General features: G+C 46.6%; 1 protein-coding gene across 1 annotated transcript; it reads right to left on the bottom strand.

Moving 5' to 3' along the window:
* Positions 1 to 1380: 1380 nt before the first annotated feature.
* Positions 1381 to 2662, bottom strand: SOX3 (SRY-box transcription factor 3). The gene has a single exon (XM_073358855.2). It carries the CDS (start codon positions 2473 to 2475, stop codon positions 1537 to 1539), a length of 939 nt encoding a protein of 312 aa, XP_073214956.2. The 5' UTR covers positions 2476 to 2662; the 3' UTR covers positions 1381 to 1536.
* Positions 2663 to 19620: the final 16958 nt, after the last annotated feature.

Here is a 19620-nt window from a genome sequence, read left to right as displayed (position 1 = left end):
TTTCAAAACGACTTTAGGGAGGAGCTAACTGCTGTATTTTTAGGATAAACGAAGTGGGAACCGGTTAACTGTTCCGCGAACCCTACCGCCAAGAGCGTGCTGGATTTTGGTGCAGACTAAAAACACGAGAACCGCCCGCTCGAAAAGATGACAGGATTTTGAATACAATCGAATAAAGATTTCTCCCAGCTGAAGAGAGCTCAGCCCACCTTTCCTGGGTGCACAGGCCCCCTCCCCAGACAGAATTTAAAGCGGCACCTTTCAGCCGCCGCACGCAGCCGGCCAGCTAGGAACGCGAAACGCCTCTTTGGAGAGTCAACAAGTGGCTCCTACTTTTAAAAGGAAGCGAGGGGCGGTGAGTATATAAATCGCCACCCGCTCTGCTTCCTAAACCCTATTCCCCTCCCCGGCACGAGAAACTAAACCCAAGGGGCCCACTCTCCTCCCCCCCCCCCCCAAAAAAAAAACCACACAGCGCCTGGTTGAGGAGAGATCGGGACTGCCAGAGGTGAGGGGCAGGGTTTAAAGCATTCGCTTTAAGCGTTCACCGGGCCGGGAAGCGGACTTCAGCCTTCACACGGCCCTGTTGAGTTCCGCGCGTCAAACCCCGGTCTAGACCTCACCGCGCTGTTTTCTAGCCCCGCCGTTTACATGTGTCCCAAGTAACATGCTGGAGGGCGGCACTTACTGAGAGTTTGAGCAGGGCACCGTGGGGCTGCACCCCCCCGCCCCGTACAAATCGCCAGGAGACAAGGGAGGTGCCCGTTATAAAATTTATTGATCTCTCTTATTCGGGGTGGGGGGAGAAGGAGCGTTTCACAGGCTGAAGTCTTTTAAGAAACCGGAGAGACAAACTAAAGCGTTTCTGGCGTGGTAGGGTCAAAACGGCGTCACAGTGAAATTCACAAACCGAGTTACAGAAGTTTATAAGCTTGAGGGGGGGGGGGAGGAGGGACACCACACACAACCCAAACACACAAACTTACTATAAGTTAAAAAAAGACTTTGCATTAGTGAGCCGCCCAGCTTTCCCCCCTCTCCCTCCCTTCTTCGAGGTCGTGGAAGCTACACGATTCGGATTAAACCTGGAGCAGGACACGGGGGAGAGGGACACTTATTTTGTTTAAAAAAAGGCGACAAAAATGTAAACATCTGATCTGGAAGAAAAGCCCGCCACGTTTCCATTCCACCGCTACACTCAAACTGAAATAGACCAGACCTTTAAAACGGCTTTTGCAAAAAAAATTTTTTTTTAAAAAAAAGAATAGAAGAGAGAGAGAGCGCCAACCTATCAGAAACCAGGAAAGAAGTGGCTGCGGTTTTAAAACTTCCCAGGAGACATTTGTGCTCTGTTAGAGAAAACCAGTCCACACACCCTCCCCCCCCCCCCATTTCTTTTTGTACAAAAAACACACGCGACATCGAACCTTCCTTTTAAAAAGTCTTCCCGGGGAGGTGCATTGAGTCCCAGTCTGCTCAAGCGAGCAGCCAGCTGTCCCAGGAGCGGGGTGAGGTTGGGTTGACGGCAGAGCAGTCTCAGATGTGAGTCAGCGGTACAGTGCCATTGACCCCAGTCCCGGCACTCTGGTAGTGCTGGTGGACACTGTGCAACCGACTGCCCTGCAGGCTGGAAGGGTCTGTGGCATCCCCCCCGGGCGGGAGATACATGCTGATCATATCCCGCAGGTCCCCCAGGCAGGCCCGCTGGGAGTGGGAGGCGAGGGCCGGCGGCGGCGAGCTGGGCTCGGATTTCACCACCGAGCCCATGGAGCCCAGGCTCATGGCCGTGCCGGGCTGCTGGCCGTAGGCGGCGGGCGACATGCTGTAGGTGGAAGCCGCGCTCATGTAGGACTGCGCCGTGGACATCATGGGGCTGTACTGCAGGCCGCTCATGTCGTAGCGGTGCATCTGCGGCAGCTGGGGGCTGTTCATGGCCGGATGCTGCCCGTAGCTGAGCTGCTCCGGCATCAGCGAGTACGCCCCGTTGCTCCAGCCGTTCATGTGGGCGTAGGTGTCCAGGCGCTGGCCCACCCCGACGGGGCTGCTGACGGCGCCGGCCCCGCCGGGGGCCAGCAGGTTGCCGGGCAGCGAGTACTTGTCCTTCTTCAGCAGGGTCTTGGTCTTCCGGCGGGGCCGGTATTTGTAATCCGGATACTCCTTCATGTGCACGGCCCGCAGCCGCTTGGCCTCGTCGATGAAGGGCCGCTTCTCGGCGTCGCTCAGCAGCTTCCAGTCGGCCCCGAGGCGCTTGCTGATCTCCGAGTTGTGCATCTTGGGGTTCTCCTGGGCCATCTTCCGCCGCTGGCCCCGCGACCACACCATGAAGGCGTTCATGGGCCGCTTCACCCGGTCCTGGTCCGCCCCGGCTCCGCCGCTCGCTCCCCCGCCGCCGCCGCCGCCCTTGCCCGCAGCCCCCGCCGGGCCCCCCGGGGCGGGCTGGGGGCTCTTGAGCTCGCCCTCCAGCATGCTGTACATGGCCGGGGCCGGCAGCAGGTGCGCCAGCGTGGCGGGCAAGTGAGGCCGGGGAACCGGGCGGCTGCGAGGTGCGGCTCCCCCCTCCTCCTCCTCCCTGGGCTCGCGGGCTGCTGCAAGCGGCCAAACTCGGGGCTCGCCGGGCGCTTCCCCCCCTCTGGCCGCCTCCTCGGTGCGCTCCCAGTGCTGGGGGGAGATGATTGACGGCCTATAAATGAGCAGCCGGCAGCCAATCAGCGCGCGGCTCCCGACAGGCCCTGACGGATGCTAATTGACCAGCTGGTTTAAAAAAAAAAAAAAAAAAGTTGGCAATTTAGGGGGCTCCCGTTCGCACCGCCCCCCCCCCCCCGCGCCTGGCGCTCCACCCCCCCCCGAAACCAGGGGGTACGGCCCCTCCCTCCACGTTACCCCCTGCGGATCTTGGGGAGGGGGCAACTTTTGGTCGGGTTTGTTTTAGATTCATCCCCCCCCCCAAGGCAGGGGCATCCCGCTGCAAACCGCCCCCTGCTCGCTGCTGGTTGCGGGGCGCGGGCCGCACAAGGGGGTGTCCTGCTGGGGGAGGCGGGCGGGGCTTGAACCTCAGCTGCCCGCGGCGGGGGCTGTTCGGGGCGGCGGGGTCCCTGGGCTCCGTGCGTGTGCGGGGCACAAAGGGGGTCGCGATGGCGGGGAAGCGGAGCTGCTTTTCCACCCCACTTCGCCTGCCCAGCCCAGTGCCTGGGGAGCGAGCAGCCCCGGAATGACCCGGGCTGGGGGTGGGGGGTGCCGCAGCGGAGCTAAGCTCCCCCCCCCCGCCGCGCCGTTGATGGGGGATCCAGGGCAGGGGCGACCCCAGCTCTCCCTAGGGAAGGGGATCCCACTCCCCTGCTCTCCCCCGGGCATCTTGAAGGGTGGCGGCGGATCCTGGCTCTCCGATCAAAGGGAGGGGGTGCTGCAATTCCCCTTACGCTACAAATGCATCCCCCCCCCTCGTCGCAAGGCTCTTTGTTGTTCGGGTTACACAAGGACACATCAGCCCCACTCTGAAGCCCAGTGATGGCCCCCAGCATGGCTTGCCAAGCTGGGAGGCGGGGGGGGGGGGCTGGTTGTCTGGATTCTGACCGGACTCCCGGTAGCTTGGAAGTGGGGTGCATGACGGGGTGGGGGGCTAACCTGGCATGCACTTCCCAGCCCCCCACCTCCTTTCCTTTCTTTGCCACTTTACTTTTTCCAGTTGGCTGCCCCCCCCGGGGGGGGAGGGGCGCTTGCCAAAATCCGTTTTCATGGCAACAGCAAAGTCCCCTTGGAGTGAAAGGAAACTTTGTGGGGGAGGCTCGCGGGGGCTGTCAATCAAAGGGCTTTCCTCCACCGCCCCCTTTCTCTCTTTCTCTGCCCCCCTCCCCCCAGCACCCACACCTGCGAGGACAGTTCGGGTCAGGAGCTTCTTAAAGGCATAGCGCTCCTGCAGCCGCCTCAGCGCTCCCTCCGGCCCCCTACCTCACAAGGGGGCGGGGGGGGGGAATCAGAGCCGTGCTCCTCTGCTGTGTGACCGCATCCTCCCCGCCCCCCCCCCCCGTCCCCTGCATCCCCCAGTTTGCTTTGCTCAAACCCAGAACAAGAAACAAAACCCAAGGGCTACACGGGGAAGGCGGAGGGCTGAGCTGTGCACGCAGTGTGAACAAGAGCTTTCAACGGGTTGAGACCCTAAAGAGTTTGTTCTCAGCTGCGCCCAGGGGGGGAGCGGGGGGATCACTGCGGATTGACATCGGTGTGTGAACAAACTGCGGCGTGGGCGCCGGGAACCACTCTACCGGGGGAGGAGTGGCTAAAAAACGACTGGCACTTAAAGATCGTCTGACCCGAGCGCCGTTACCCCGAGGAGATGCACCGCGCACCCAATTTCTTGTTGTAAAAGAGAGACAATAAAGATAATGATGCTAATTCACAAGGAAGAGGGGACCTCCCCGGGTCAGTGTCCTGGTTCGCACTGAAGCCCTGGGATATACGCATATTAAATACATAAATTACCAAAGCACCGTAGTCCTCAAGCTCGCTTCGCGCCGCGAAAGAAACCAGAGCCAGTTCACTTTCGCAGGAACCCGCGCAGTGAGCAGCCAGCCCCGGAGCGCCAGAAAACCCGCCACCTGACTCCCTGAGCACAGCCGACAAACGCAGTCTGCCAGCCCCGCCACCGCTCGCCGCTTCTACCGGTGGGGGAACAAAACGATGTAACTTTAAAACCCAATAAAGAAAACTTCCACTTTGATATTGGTGAATGGTGCCGAGGTTTGATTTGCAGACTCAGTGGGATCTAAACTGTTTGTGTATTTGGTAATCCAGTAAGTGTTATTCTGTTCTGGCAAATGATCATCTGTTGGAGGGTGGAAAATCGACGTGGAAACAAACACTGCTTATGCTTTTCCACTGCGTGCATCCCGTGAAGTGAGCTGTAGCTCAGGAAAGCTCATGCTCAAATAAATTGGTTAGTCTCTAAGGTGCCACAAGTCCTCCTGTTCTTTTTACTTATGCTATGGGGGAATTAACCTTTGGTTGGTTGTTTTGAAAAATATGACTCCCGAAATATAACCTCCTTAAAGGACATGATCATATCTACATATTTTAGCTCTATAAAGATATTATTTCAAGCACATTTTCCCCACGTTTGGCAACAGATTTGACAGCTGTAATCCCCTTGATTTTAATCAATAGTGCCAAATATTTTGATTAGTCAACTACAGATCTAAAATATGACCGGCTCTGATGTGAGAACGATTCTCGGGTGTTTACACTTCTGTGCTTTGAATAATCGTTTAAACAAATTAAAATGAACTCTGGTTAGTTAGCTATTTAGTCCTGCCAACAACTGTGTGTTTTAATGATCTTGACTATATGTATGCAACGAATAATCAGTAAGTAGTTGAAATTATAGGAACATTGTATGAAAGCTCTTTTGTTTGAATGGCGAAAAGTGAACCCGATGAAAACTGGCAACAATTTTAAATTTCAGATTTAACTTCATCCTGTATTTTACTTTGCCCTGTGCCAGGGTGAGACCAAAGTGAAATCAATGGTATTTAAACAATTGTATCCAAAGATAGACAACAACCGGTGCCACCCTTACTCTGCAGATTATTTCAAAGCAAGGCAACGTTTTCCAGGAGACATCACCTATCTCTTCTGTCCTAACAATAAAAAGGCGGATTTAGAAAGTAAATATCATTCTGATCTATCCCGTTCTTCTTTTCATGTGACTGAAAATATTTCCCCCTGCCAAGCTGTTATCACAGGTGACTCCTGTCTGATTCTTAATGCCAGAAGATCGGGTGACTATTTGAAAAGAAACTTCGCAATGCCCCATGGCAAGGAATAGCTGGGGTGGCCAATCTCGGAATTAGCGATGAATGCGCTGTAAAATTAGCGGAGTAATCCCATTCCCTTCCCGTCTCTGAGCTGCAGATTATAAAACGAGGGAAGAAGAGAGACAGAAAGCAGCGGTTAGGAATCAGACGGGCTCTGCCAGTCCTTTTGACACCAATGCACTTTACTGGTGACCGGAGAGCGGCGCCCGGCACAGCGGCGGGACAAAGCGCCAGGTCCGGCCGGCCCCAGTACCACCCCGAACTGGGCCCTGCCCACTCTCCAGCCAGGCTGCCTCCCCGGTGTCGCCCCTTCTGGGCCTCAACCGGCAACACGGTCTCGGCCCTTCCCCCAACCCCACCCGCGTCCGTTCAGTGAAGGGGACAGGACCCCCGCATAGTCACCCCTCATGTTTGCAGGTAGAAGCGGGTCCGAATAACGGCCCCGATCCTGAAAGCGGTCCCCACTGGCTCCAGCGGGACTCCACGCGCTCAAGCACGTGCTTACATCCTAGCAGGATTGGGACCAGCGCTTGGACAATGGCGAGAGTGAATATGCGGGGGGGGGGGGGTGCTGCTGGGGATAATCCAGGGCTACAGAGAGGAAAGGTGTTAAACTTGGACTGTCACGAGAACCACAGGACCGGATCCACGCTGCTTTTTAAATCGCTCTTCAGAGCGCTTTAAAAGGCCCAAACCCTGCCCTCCCCTCTGTCCCCCCGCAAGGAAAGGAAAAGGAGGCGTTCAGCCAAAAGCTACGGCAAGACCCAAATGTTAGTCTGCCTGCAGCGATATGCGCAGAACAAGCCGTTAGCCACTCTGGACCGGATTCAGTCCCCATCTCCCGAGCTTCCTGCAACCGATCTGCCTTCTTGATTTCTCTCCTCCCCGGGCTCTGCTCGGGGATCGAACCCCTTGCCTGCCCCAGCCGCGGGGTTTGGGAACGAAGCGAAGACCCCGTAGGAATTCGTCCCCCACGAAGTTTCTGTAAAGTTGACCACGCAGCAACTACAGCGGGTCTAGTCACTAGTTACAAGTACGCAGCACCCAGTGGGTCTAGTCAGTAGCGAAGGAGGGAGGGAGCTGAAAACATTGTTAACAAAGTCTCTTTGAGCCGAAGCTTTATGCTCAAATAAACCTGTTAGTTTTTAAGGTGCCACCTGACTCCTTGTTGTTTTTGTGGATACAGACTAACCTGGCTATCCCTGATCTTTGAGCCGGGAATGCTGCAGATCAAGAAGACCAGCCAAGGTTTATAGCAGAGAGCCCTTTAATTCGTCAGCATATAGATTGACCACTGGGTAACGCTGAGAATCCCCCTAGCAAGGTGCAGGGTGGGCTCAGAACAAGCAAAGCGCTTTGGCCGGTGTAAACACACTCGTCAAAAGCGGAGCAGCGCGCGGCCCTGGTGGGGGCGAAATCACTCCTACATCAACGCCAAACTTTTAACGAGATCCAAGCACCCACATGTGGGGATGCACGTGTCAAAATGACTTTGTCCGTTTCACACCAATCACAGGCATCACCCGCAGTGTGGTTGTAGCGTGTTAGTCCCGGATATTAGAGAGAGAAGGTGGGTGAGGTCATATTTTTTTACTGGAGCAACTTCTGCTGGTGAAAGAGACAAGCTTTCGAGATTACACGCCCCTGAAAAAGAGCTCTCTGGAAGCCCCCAAACGTGTCTCTCTCACCACCAGAATCGGGTCCAGTCAAAGCTATGCCCTGACCCACCACTCATTAATGCGACCTGTAAATTACAACTCCTTGACAGGTTTGAAGAAACTTATCTTTTTTATTAAAGAAATAACATCACAATCGCATCCGGTTTTTAAGCAAGATTCCCGCACTGAAATGGGGGCGTCTGCCCCAAAGCCTCTTGGCCCCCAGAGTGATCAATTTCGGTTGAGATTTTATTTCCATCCCTACCGGAAAGTAGTGAAGTTAGAGGTGATCTGCGGTCACATGTTCCGCTGGGCAACATGAAAAGTGTCCAAAAAGCCGAGTACAAATGAATCTAATGATTGTTTTGTGATATTTTGAGATCAAATATATTTGTGACTTTCAAAGGCAAAATTTTCATGCTTTTGTCAATTAAAATCTCAGCGTGGTTTTATGTGGGTTATACATTTCATGAATCTCTCTCTCACACACACACGGTGTATCTGTCTATAGATATAAAATATAGATGATGGATATTTTGGTTCATCCTCTAATATATGAAATAAAAAGATTTACAGGTGTCCACGTGCTGTGTTAGACCCACTCTTGGTGATCTTTAATAGGGACGCGGTCTTTTTTGGCACATCAAGGTGTATGGAACTGACTAGCTCCGACAAAGCACTATAAACTTCCTTATTCTGTGATCTTGCCAAGAGCTCTGTTAGCATCGGGATGTAGCTAATCTATTAGCAATTATTATTGCCATGGGCTTGCTCTTATATGCAGGAAACTGAATAAGCAGGTTATTAACATAATTTGGAAACTAACTTTTTCTTTTAAATTGCTGCATGGAAACAAATGCGTCCGGCACCCTTCGGATACAAATATATTGCTTTTCAATGACCCCTTTATAGCATATTGAGAGAGACACTGTGAAATGTTTTTAAATCACTCTCTCTTCCCCCCCTCCCCCCAGCTGAACTTTTATTTGGCCTCTGACAACAATGCCTGGCTGCAAACAGACCTCTCAGAGCCTTTGCTGAATAGCCCCTTTTCTATACCAGCGTGTTTCCACTGTCACAAAAAAAAAAAAAAAAAAAAAAACCAACCAGGAGCCACATTTCTTAATTGGGTGTTCCTGAACCTTGCTCATTCAGGTGTTCGCTAGAAATTTGTTTATTAGCCTTTGACAAACTGCTCCTCGCGGTAATCGCTTCACGGGGCTGGCTTCAGAAGGAGGGAGGGATGGGGTAGGGCTGGGGGTTGCTAATAAGGGTTCTCCCCAGTTACTAATTAACAGAGCTGTAATGGGACCACCAGCATTGGACTGGCTTAGCTCTGCGAGCCCTAGGGAAAGGACGAGACTCGTAGGGCTCTGAACAAGGAAAGTAGCTCTGGAAAACGGACACTCCAGTAAGCCAGAAAAGCAAAAGTGCTTATTAAGTCAGCCCCTGCTCTGGTTAAAGAGATATGAGAAAATCTATCCTGAGTCTTGGATGAAATTTGCTGGGAGGGATACAATGAGGTGAACACATTGCAGCCCTCCCAACGATTGTAACAAGTTCTCCCGTTCTTTCTGGGGCTACAGGCTAACAGGGCTGCGACTCTGAAACCATTTTAAGGCTGGGCATCTTACATAACAGTTTACAGGCTATTTTTCGTTCCCCTGTGTCGGGCAAGTTACAGCAGCGAGCCTCTTCGCCCACCATGGCTTTCAAAAAAAATAATCAAATATCAGATGCTGGCGAATGCATTTATTATTTGCACCTCCTGTGATCTTTCCCCCAGACAAAGCGATCGCCTGTTTCACAGGGTGGGCTGAACCCCGCTGGTCTGACTCAGGCAAACGGCCTCTCTCACCGGAGTAGGAGAGGAAAGAATAACGCAGGCAAACGTTCCCGCTTCGGGGACACCGTGCCTCACCGAGCTGATCATCGGTTACATGTCAGTTTCTGAAAAGGATCTATCCCGCAGGCCCCCTGGCTGCAGCCTGTGCTCTGCCTCGCACGTGCTTCTGCAAGGTAGGGTGCAAGATGTTTAGCTGGCCCCAGAAACATTGCTTCCGAAACCGGTCAGGGTTTTCAGGAGTCAAAGCTTGGAATCTATATTGGAAAGGCACTGGAAACACATAGCAGCTAAAACGGAAAGCAGGAGTCATACCGAATAATTATTTTTGGTACATACAGCTCTGATTTGAGTTGACTCACTCAGCCTACCCATGACTAAGCTAAAGAGTAGCAAAGGCAGGTAGATACGTGAGTGTGAAAAAGGGACACGTGAAAACAAAATCTTCTTGCTTGACAGATCTCTATATTTATTTATCTGTCTGATCCACATATGTTCTCAATGTATAGATGTGTATGGATCTCGCAGCAAGAGAACTTTTCACTGACATTTGAAGCTACTCTGAAACCTATTTGAAGTACTGAGTCTGTAAATGGGAACACTGATACCTCCAAATCAAGCTCTACAAGATAAAGTAGAGGCCCTCTGGTAACTAGAAAACACACACACATTTCTTTCTGAAGGGAGACAAATAATAACTTCAATAATTACTAAGGGAAAGTCCCCATTAAACACCTGCCTTAGGACACAAATAATATTTACTGCTACCTGTCTAAGTCAATGAAAATGTAGGTCCTTGTAACCAGATCATTCTGTATTGGTCTGTTTCATTCTAATATAGCCCTGAAATGCTTAGCACAACTTTTGGCTCAGTTTGTTTTAATTTGTGACAAGTTATTAATATAATGTAAGGTAACTTGTCATCCTAGAAAACTGCTTTTTAAAAGACTTTCCATTGAGTAATGTTTACTTACTATGATTGTTGCAATATAGATTAATGATGGTTTTGCCTACTGATTATGATAACTGAGACAAGGCTGCTTTCATTTTTTTAAAACAATTCAAATGATTCTGTATTACCCATTTAAATTTAAAAGACCCTATTGCAGAATGTTTTCTTTACAGAACAACCAGCTTTATTTGTTAGTAATAACGGTTCTCTCCTTTTTTATAAATTATATTATTAAAGAAATCAGACACTAATTGTAGTGATCTAACTTGCTAATTAGTTGCAAGTAAACTATTCATTAGTGGTAAATTAAAATCAAAACACATGTTAGTCCTAGACTCTGAGATATCATTCTGCAGTCACATATTGTTGTATACTAGAGCCTATATCATAGGCATGGCAAATTGAGATCCTGAAAGGTTTCTCTACAGGATAAATAATTAAAATATATTCAACTTTAATTGACATTATAGAGGACATAAATGAGCTTTTCCTTTTAGAAAGAAATAGCAGTTTCTAAATAAAGCTTTGCAGGCTGCAGAATGGAGGTTTCAACCAAATGAATAGTCATTACTACCTTTTCAATGATGTAGGCCTTTTGATCAGAAAAGAAATTAGCTCTAAAGAACAGACAATAGAAGCCTGCCCTGCAATAGGAAGAAAATTAGATGGCTAAGGCTCTTAACAACACCTATTTCTATAAACCATGGAGCTTCTTGCTTTTCAATTACAGCTGTTCATTTCATATAAGGAAAGTGGAAAAACACAGGGCTAATGTAAACTCTGTGGGACCATAAAGCATAGAGCAGGCAGACAGCCTTCCCACTTCCTTTTGTTTTTTATTACAATCAATTAACTAATATTCTATATTTTTAAATGACTGTGGTTTCCAAGCATAGTTTTTCAGGGCCAATCCAGCTATCAGGATGGATCACATACAGTAAAAGAGCTAACAATGAGTGAGAATCTTAAACTTGTGTGGCTGGATGTTTCCATTACACATCAAAGAATATCATATTGAAAGAGTATCACATTCTTGTGTGTATTTCTCAGACAAATCAAAACAAGGGTGAAGAAAAACAGGAAAGGGCATTACTAAGTAACATGTAGTAATATTTTTGTTAAACCAGACATTATTAAGAATTTAAATGAATGTCCTCTCATTGTGCACAAGGCTGAGAGATTACTTTTAAAATAGTTTCCCTGTTTCTTTTAAGTTACTTTTAAATATTTACAACTTTTGGTTATTTTAACAACCATGCTTTTAATTTCCTGCTGAAATGTTAGAATTAATCAATTGCTTTTCCATTTTTAGGCAGAATTCTGTTTCAGATGGATGTCTTTAGAATCAGTTTTCTTTCCGCAAATTATTTCTCCTTTAGACAAAGCAAATAAATGTTTTGCTATGCCTCTAAAACAAAATTGCAAAAAATATTAAAAGTTACAAGGATAAGTATAATGGATATGGAGGGTTATTTGTTGTTTTCCATGTAACTTACATGGTTAAGAGGATCTTGCTGTGGTGATTTGAACACATGATAACCACCAAACTTTATATATACATAAGTATGAATTGTGTTCTCCCATTGGCTTCACTGGGCTTTGGATTTGGATCTTACACATCAAGAAGTATAACCATATGGCAGAGAATATCATCTTTCTTTCTTTATCAGTCTGCAGAGCATTGTTTGCCCTTTTATATATTTAGAAATAATGCCAAAGAGCTAATCACCTAGACAAGCAAATATATTTGTATTGAGATTGTATGAATTGTTTTTGCTCTGATAAGGTGTTTTATTATATTTTTTCCTCCTCAGATCAAATATTCTACTAACATTATCTTCCTATTCACAGAATAAAAAATACACATTTGTCTTTAATGTAGAAAGTTCTTTAAGATAGAATGAAAATAATGTTCCCCATGTAGGGCAACATCACCTGCAGAAGTGCAGGATCACAAATAATTCCACAGTTAGGGATGATGACCTCAAAACTCACAAATGGTGGCACAGATTCAAGCCACTGATATGAGCATGTAAAGTCAACTTTAGTGAGTGAAAATATTTCTAAGAACATGCTCCTCTCCTTTGGGTATTCCGCTTTAGCAAATGGTTTGTAGGTTTTAGATAATTCAAGCCTACCCTGTTTTTCACTTGGGCACGATCCTGTTTTGTTAGATGTTACTTAAAACTCACAGCTCTGTGACAATTTCAAAATGAGTATATCAGAGAAAAAGTTAGCAGTAGGACCCCGTAGGAATGACATCCCAGCAGGCAGACAGATGGTTGATAAGAGCAATATTCTGATTTCCCATCAGCACAGTGAATTTTCAGGTGTAATATTCTCCTCGCACATATGGGACCCATGGGATGTCAGTAGGATTTCTGTGCAGATTGGAACAGCTGAATACTTGGGCCAAGATTTGCTGTACTAAGATCAACAGGAATTGGAAAATGGAATATTGGATTCATGATCCACTGTACCATTCTGACAGCAAAGTTTTGTCCTAAAATACTGTTCTAGAGCTAATTACATTGACAGATGAGGGCAGCCTATTGGCCACAACTAATAGTAAAGCCTAGATAATGTCATACACAGACAGTGAATATCCAGGGGTATGAAATAATATGCCAGGGAATTCATTATAGGACAAGTTCTAATACATACTGTTTTCTAAAACAACAGCAAAAGTGCATTTGTGAACTACATGGGTGTGATGGGTTACAGCACTTTTCTTGTACTGATTGTTCTTGCTGGAGAACAAATCTTGGTCAAATTTCATACCAGAAGGTAAAAAGTGAAAAAATTCGAAGCAGTTGTAAATATCCCTTTAGAATAGAAATGCTTCTTCGATCTTAATTCCCTGCTCTTCCTGGAAGGAGGCATCTGTATTGATGTCATGCCCACTTTTTGTCCAACTTTAGAAGAGTTGTGAGATATTTACTATGAACAGGAAGCCTCTGCAAAAACCAGAGGAGATTAAAGATAGGCCAAAACCATATTCCTGGACCCAAACATCCTTGAACTGTGTGGGAGGTTCAGAATTGGAATCCAGATCTGAATTCAGTGCTTGGCCTCTGTTTCTACAGTGGGCTAAGCTAAGCACCTGATATTGCAAGATGCCTCCTGAGACCTGCTGAACATCCTCAGTTCCCAGATGGAGGCACCTTGCAGGATAGACCCCTAAAGCTCAATGATTCTAATCATTCCTTGCAGCATTTTCCAACAGTAAGTTGTTGAAAAGACTTAAAAGCAGAACACGAACCATGCATATCCTTATGCCGACCCTCTGGCGCAAAGCTAATCCCCGCTCAGCAACCAGCATGGAAAGCATGGCTGGTGAAAAAGGGGCATGGCTGGGCATCTCTATGCCCTGGTGATTCCCAGCTGCCGGAAGAGCCTCTTAGGATTGTGAACAGCTGGATAGAAGCTAGAGCAGCCCAAAGGCTGCTATTATCTATGCTGGTAGCCATACCTATCCTCATCTGTCCCCAGATTTGGTCCCCTTGGATGTCAAGTGGATTTGCAAATCAGGATCTGGATTTGCAAATTAGGGGCTATATTTTTGAGTGGGTTTGTTATAGAAAGGGAAACTGGTGACGGAAGACTGTTAGTACTGCAACAGTGTCCTGCTGGTTGCATGCTGGACATGTTTAGTGCCCCCCAAATCACAGAATCATATGTGTGTCATGTGCTGAGGGAGGTGACGTATTAGTCACTGCCTAGATCCACTCCCACTGTATTTGTGGCCTGAGAGAGTGGGACCAATGTGGTGTGATGCTTAGCAAAGGGGGAGTGGGTTGGCACGAGAAGCTGGGGCAAGGTCGAAGATGAAGTTTACTTCAGTTTTTTTTCATTCTTAGGACTGGCACCGTGTGCACCTTCCAAGCTGCTAATCTACACCAAGGTATCACTGAGTTACTCTTAGAAACAAACAAACATACATTAGTGGGTACGCCTGAGAAGTAGGGAAGTATTAGCCCCATTTTACAGATGCGCAGCTGAGGTGTGGACAGATTAAGTGATTTGCCCAAATTTACACAGCAAGTCTGTGGATGGGACAATGTTATTATTTATTAATTGTGTTAGCATAGCACCTAGGAGACCCAGTCATGGATCAAGACCCCATTGTGTTTGGTGCTGAACAAACAGAGAACAAAATATGCTCTCTGCTGCAGCCAGATCTCCTGAGTCCCAGGCCAGAGCGCTATCCACCGCTAGACCATCCTTTGTACCTATAATTGTTATAAGAAGAGAAGAACTCAAACCAAGCCCAAACTGAGGGGAAGTTAAGATCCGGATACACTATTCACAGCTTCCCTAGACCTGAAGAAGAACTCCGTGTAGATTGAAAGTTTTCATCTTCCACCAGCAGCAGTTGGCCCAATGAAAAGATATTACCTCCCCCACCTTGTCTCTCTCAGTGGAAGTTTTGTCATTTCCTTCAATAGGAGCAGAATCAGCATTGGATTGGGGACCTGCTTGGACAGTATTAAGTGCCTGGGGAATGTCCTATTGCAGTATTTCGTGCAGGAAAAGAAGAAAACAAGGAGCTGCAAATGTAGAAAGCAGAATCCTTACTCTACAAAAAATCTAATTTAAGGCTACGTACACACTGCAGCTTAGGTCGGGGAGGGGGGGTTTAAGTTATGTCGATCAGCGGTGTGAATAAGCCACCCCCCGAGTAACATAGGTTACACCAACATAAGCACCGGTGTGGACAGTGCTATGTCGGCGGGGGAGCTTCTCCCATCAACATAGCTACAGCCACTTCCGGGGGCTGGAGTAATTAAGTGGACTGGAGAGCTCTCTCCTGTCGGCTCAGAGCGTCTGCACTAACAACGTACAGCCACTGTAAGCGCTGTGGTGTAGCCACAGCCTGAGACCCAAACAGAAGAGATTGTTACAGCTCACACAGCTAGAATGTCTATTAAAACATGCAGATCCCACACCGTTGTCAACCGATGCAACAGGGAGCAATGTTCACAACATGTCCTCCTTCCAGAAATGTGCTCAGGATCATACTGTCCCGATGCTGCTTGGTTAACAACAAATTATTGCTGTACGTAATGTTGTTGTAAGTGACCGTGTTGGTCCCAGGCTATTAGAGAGACAAGAAGAGCTCTGTGTAGTTCTAAAGTTTGTCTCTCCCATCCACAGACGTTGGTCCAATAAAAAGTATTACCTCACCCATCCCACGTCTGTAACAAATTCCTGTGCAATTCCAGAAGAGGGCACTCTGAGTTATTGACAGCGTTAAGATGCATCTGAAGCATGGCCACAATATGTATAATTACAGGGTACGATCATTGTCATTTAAGTGGAATGTTACTTTTTTTTTTTTTTCCATTTCACAATTCATCACTAGGAATAGGAAGAAAATATTTAAAGTCACACAGTGTCATTATTCCTTTTGACAGGTTTCAGAGTAACAGCCGTGTTAGTCTGTATTCGCAAAAAGAAAAGGAGGACTCGTGGCACCTTAGAGACTAACCAATTTATTTGAGCATGAGCTTTCGTGAGCTACAGCTCACTTCATCAGATGCATCTGATGATGAAGTGAGCTGTAGCTCACGAAAGCTGATGCTCAAATAAATTGGTTAGTCTCTACGGTGCCACGAGTCCTCCTGTTCATTATTCCTTTTGGTTTTCTTAACCCTAAGCTGTCGGAGGAAGTGACACTTGCAGAGCAAGTTGTACTGTCTGTTGTACATAATGAAAATGCACCATCCGAATTAAAACATTATGCAACAACTCTGGCTAATCATCTTCCCTTTGGAAACTGTGGCATCACAACTGTGGATCAACCTTGCCTCTGATACAAAATCTTAGGGTTTGCTTCAATGTGCTGGGAAAACCCTACTCGGCAGTAGTTTCTACAGGCTGACATGGGATTAATGGGAGTTTCTAAAACTACAGTTGCAGGAGGGGGCCATATCCTGTTACTGATCTGCGATCTTTAACAGTTTATTTTTACAGATTTATTCTTTGTTGTTTACAGCAAATGGAATCCCCACTGTTAACTGATATGCATTAAAACATCTTTCCACAGGGGACATGAAATGGGCTAAAAAGCGTTTCATTTCTAGGTCACTGGTTCAAATCCAGGCCAGGTGGATTATGGATGAATAATGCTACCATCTGACAGCTGTGTGGTGGCCAATGCGAAGTGAATTGGATGTTCTCCCTCCAGTTTGCATGAACAGGCTTTTGCATCGTAACTCTCCACCAACTGGCAGTCAACGCTGAGACGTCAAAGACTGAACAGATCCCAGGGACTGAACTGCATTCTTCTACATGAAGGCAGCCCGGTCAAATCAAAATATAGGCATGTTGGCAGGACAGGGAGGGTAAATTCGGATTGCTACAGTTTATACTGTTCCATTTTCTGAATAAATAGAGGCCTTCAATTTGAAACGCTGTCAGTCAAGCACCACACAATCTCCACACGGCGTATGCATAAAGGATGCTAAAAGCCATGGTTCCACTATCCAGACATAGATCTGAAAAATTGTTCTTCCATTTGAAAAGCAGTGATCCCTTTTCATTGTCCTTTATCAACTACTGACACTGCTGCCCATTATACGGTCTCTATCTAGACATCCTGTCTCTCTGGATGAATAAATGCTGTCACTGTCCCCAATTTGACCACTAAAAATGAACAACAACATACACTACTGCTTCAGAGGCAAACTACAGCAACACCTGACCTAGGAATTTCTGTTTAGGATGGCACTGAAAGGGTTAACACTAAAGAAATGCAAGTATCTCTTTATGCCAGCCATGTGCCTGTGAAAACAGGAGGATCTCTCCCTACCCCCAACCAAGTATTGCCTTCTGTGTGTCAGGCCAATGGCACATATTTGCACAGTAAAATCTTTTACTAACATCATAATTCTAGCTTACACATTTCAGGGGGACTGAATTGTTATTAGACAATTATAGAGCCTTGTAACACACCAGTCAGATACAGACTCTGATGACACAGACTGCTAGCTTGACCAATGGTGTTTAACTCTTTGTGCATCATGCCCATCATCCCAGAACGTATGATCTACAGATTCATAAAACTGCACAAGTTGGAGGTGTTTTACATATGCACTGTAAAGCTTAGAGCAACAAAGAGAGCAAAGGGAGAAACGCTGTCCTGGTTTGGTTGTGTGAAAATAAAATGAAAAGTCCTATTCCTTGCACCTGAGACTGAATCTGCACTCTGTGCTTTCAGCACTCCTCTGTAAGTTAAAGGGAAGGTTGAGTGTGGACAGCATGCAGAGCTTGGACTTACTTGTAAATAACAGAATGAGCATGTACTAATTATAAGATATAAATTCAAATGGTCATAGAATCATAGAACTGGAAGGGACCTCCAGAAGTCATCTAGTCCAGTCCCCTGCACGTGTGGCAGGACTAAGTATTATCTAGACCATTCCTGACAGGTATTTGTCTAACCTGCTCTTAAAAATCTCCAATGATGGAGATTCCACAACCTCCCTGGGCAATTTATTCCAGTGCTTAACTACCCTGATAGTTAGGAAGTTTTTCCTAATGTCCAACCTAAACCTCCCTTGCTGCAATTTAAGCCCATTGCTTCTTGTCCTATCCTCAGAGGTTAAGAAAAACAATTTTTCTTTCTTCTCCTTGTAACAACCTTTTACATACTTGAAAACTATTATGTCCTCTCTCAGTCTTCTCTTTTCCAGACTAAACAAACCCAATTTTTTCAATCTTCCCTCATAGGTCATGTTTTCTAGACTTTTAATCATTTTTGTCGCTCTTCTGTGGACTCTCTCCAGTTTGTCCACATCCTTCCTGAAATGTAGTGCACAGAAGTGGACATAATACTCCAGCTGAGGCCTACTCAGGGCAGAGTAGAGTGGAAAATTTACTTCTCGTGTCTTGCTTACAACACACCTACTAATACATCCCCTTATGATCACTTTTTTTGCAACAGTGTTACACTGTTTACTCATATTTAGCTTGTGGTCCACTATGACCCCCAGATCCCTTTCCACAATACTCCTTCCGAGGCAGTCATTTCCCATTTTGTATGTGTGCAAATGATTGTTCCTTCCTACATGGAGTACTTCGCATTTGCAAAAAGGAAAGGAGGACTTGTGGCACCTTAGAGACTAACCAATTTATTTGAGCAAAGCTTTCGTGAGCTACAGCTTATTTCAAAGAGAGCTGTAGCTCACGAAAGCTTATGCTCAAATAATTTGGTTAGTCGCTAAGGTGCCACAAGTCCTCCTTTTCTTTTTGCGAATACAGACTAACACGGCTGTTACTCTGAAATCTCTCAGAATGGTTTTCCAACCAGTTTTGCACCTACCTTAAAGTAGTTCCATCTAGGTTGCATTTCTCAAGTTTGTTTATGAGAAGGTCATGCAGGATAGTATCAAAAGCTTTACTAAAATCAAGATATACTTCCCCCCATCCACAAGGCTTATTACCCTGTCAAAGAAAGCTATCAGGTTGGTTTGACATGATTTGTTTTTGACAAGTCCATGCTGACTGTTACTTATCACCTGATTATCTTCTAGATGTTTGCAAATTGATTGCTTAATAATTTGCTCCATTATCTTTCCAGGTACAGAAGTTAAGCTGACGGGTCTATAATTCTCTGGGTTGTCCTTACTTCCCTTTTTATACATGGGCACTATATTTGCCCTTCTCTCCCATCTTCCATGACTTCTCAAAGATAATCACTAACGGCTCAGATATCTCCTCAGTCAGCTCCTTGAGTATTCTAGGATGCATTTCATCAGGCCCTGGTGACTTGAAGACTTTTAATTTGTCCAAGTAATTTTTAACTTGTTCTTTCCCTATTTTAGCCTCTTCTGACCCTACCTCATTTTCACTGGCATTCACTACGTTAGACATCCAATTACGACAAACTTTCTTGGTGAAAACCGAAACAAAGAAGTCATTATGTACCTCTGCCATTTCCACATTTTCTGTTATTCCCCCCCACCACCCCCCTTCATTGAGTAACGGGCCTACTCTGTCCTTGGTCTTGCTCTTGCTTCTAATGTATTTGTAGAAAGTTTTCTTGTTACCGTTTATGTCTCTAGCTAGCTTGATCCCTTTTTGTGCCTTGGCTTTTCTAATTTTGTCCCTACATACTCGTGTTATTTGTTTATATTTATCCTGTGTAATTTGACCTAGTTTCCACTTTTCTGTAGGACTCTTTTTTGATTTTTAGATCACTGAAGATCTCCTGGTTAAGCTAGTGTGGTCTCTTGCCAGACTTCCTATCTTTCCTATGCAGTGGGATAGTTTGCTCTTGTGCCCTTAATAATGTCTCTTTGAAAAACTGCCAACAGTCTTCTATTGTTTTTCCCCTTAGACTTGCTTCCCATGGGA

The sequence above is a fragment of the Lepidochelys kempii genome, chromosome 9 (assembly GCF_965140285.1).
Source record: "Lepidochelys kempii isolate rLepKem1 chromosome 9, rLepKem1.hap1, whole genome shotgun sequence".
Classification (NCBI taxonomy): Eukaryota; Metazoa; Chordata; order Testudines; family Cheloniidae; genus Lepidochelys; species Lepidochelys kempii.
The sequence above is the reverse complement of the archived record's forward strand: the minus strand, read 5'-3'. Positions and strand labels throughout refer to the sequence as shown.

Coding starts and splice junctions, on each gene's coding strand:
- SOX3 (XM_073358855.2), bottom strand. CDS start 2,475: ATGTACAGCATGCTGGAGGGCGAGCTCAAGAGCCCCCAGCCCGCCCCG.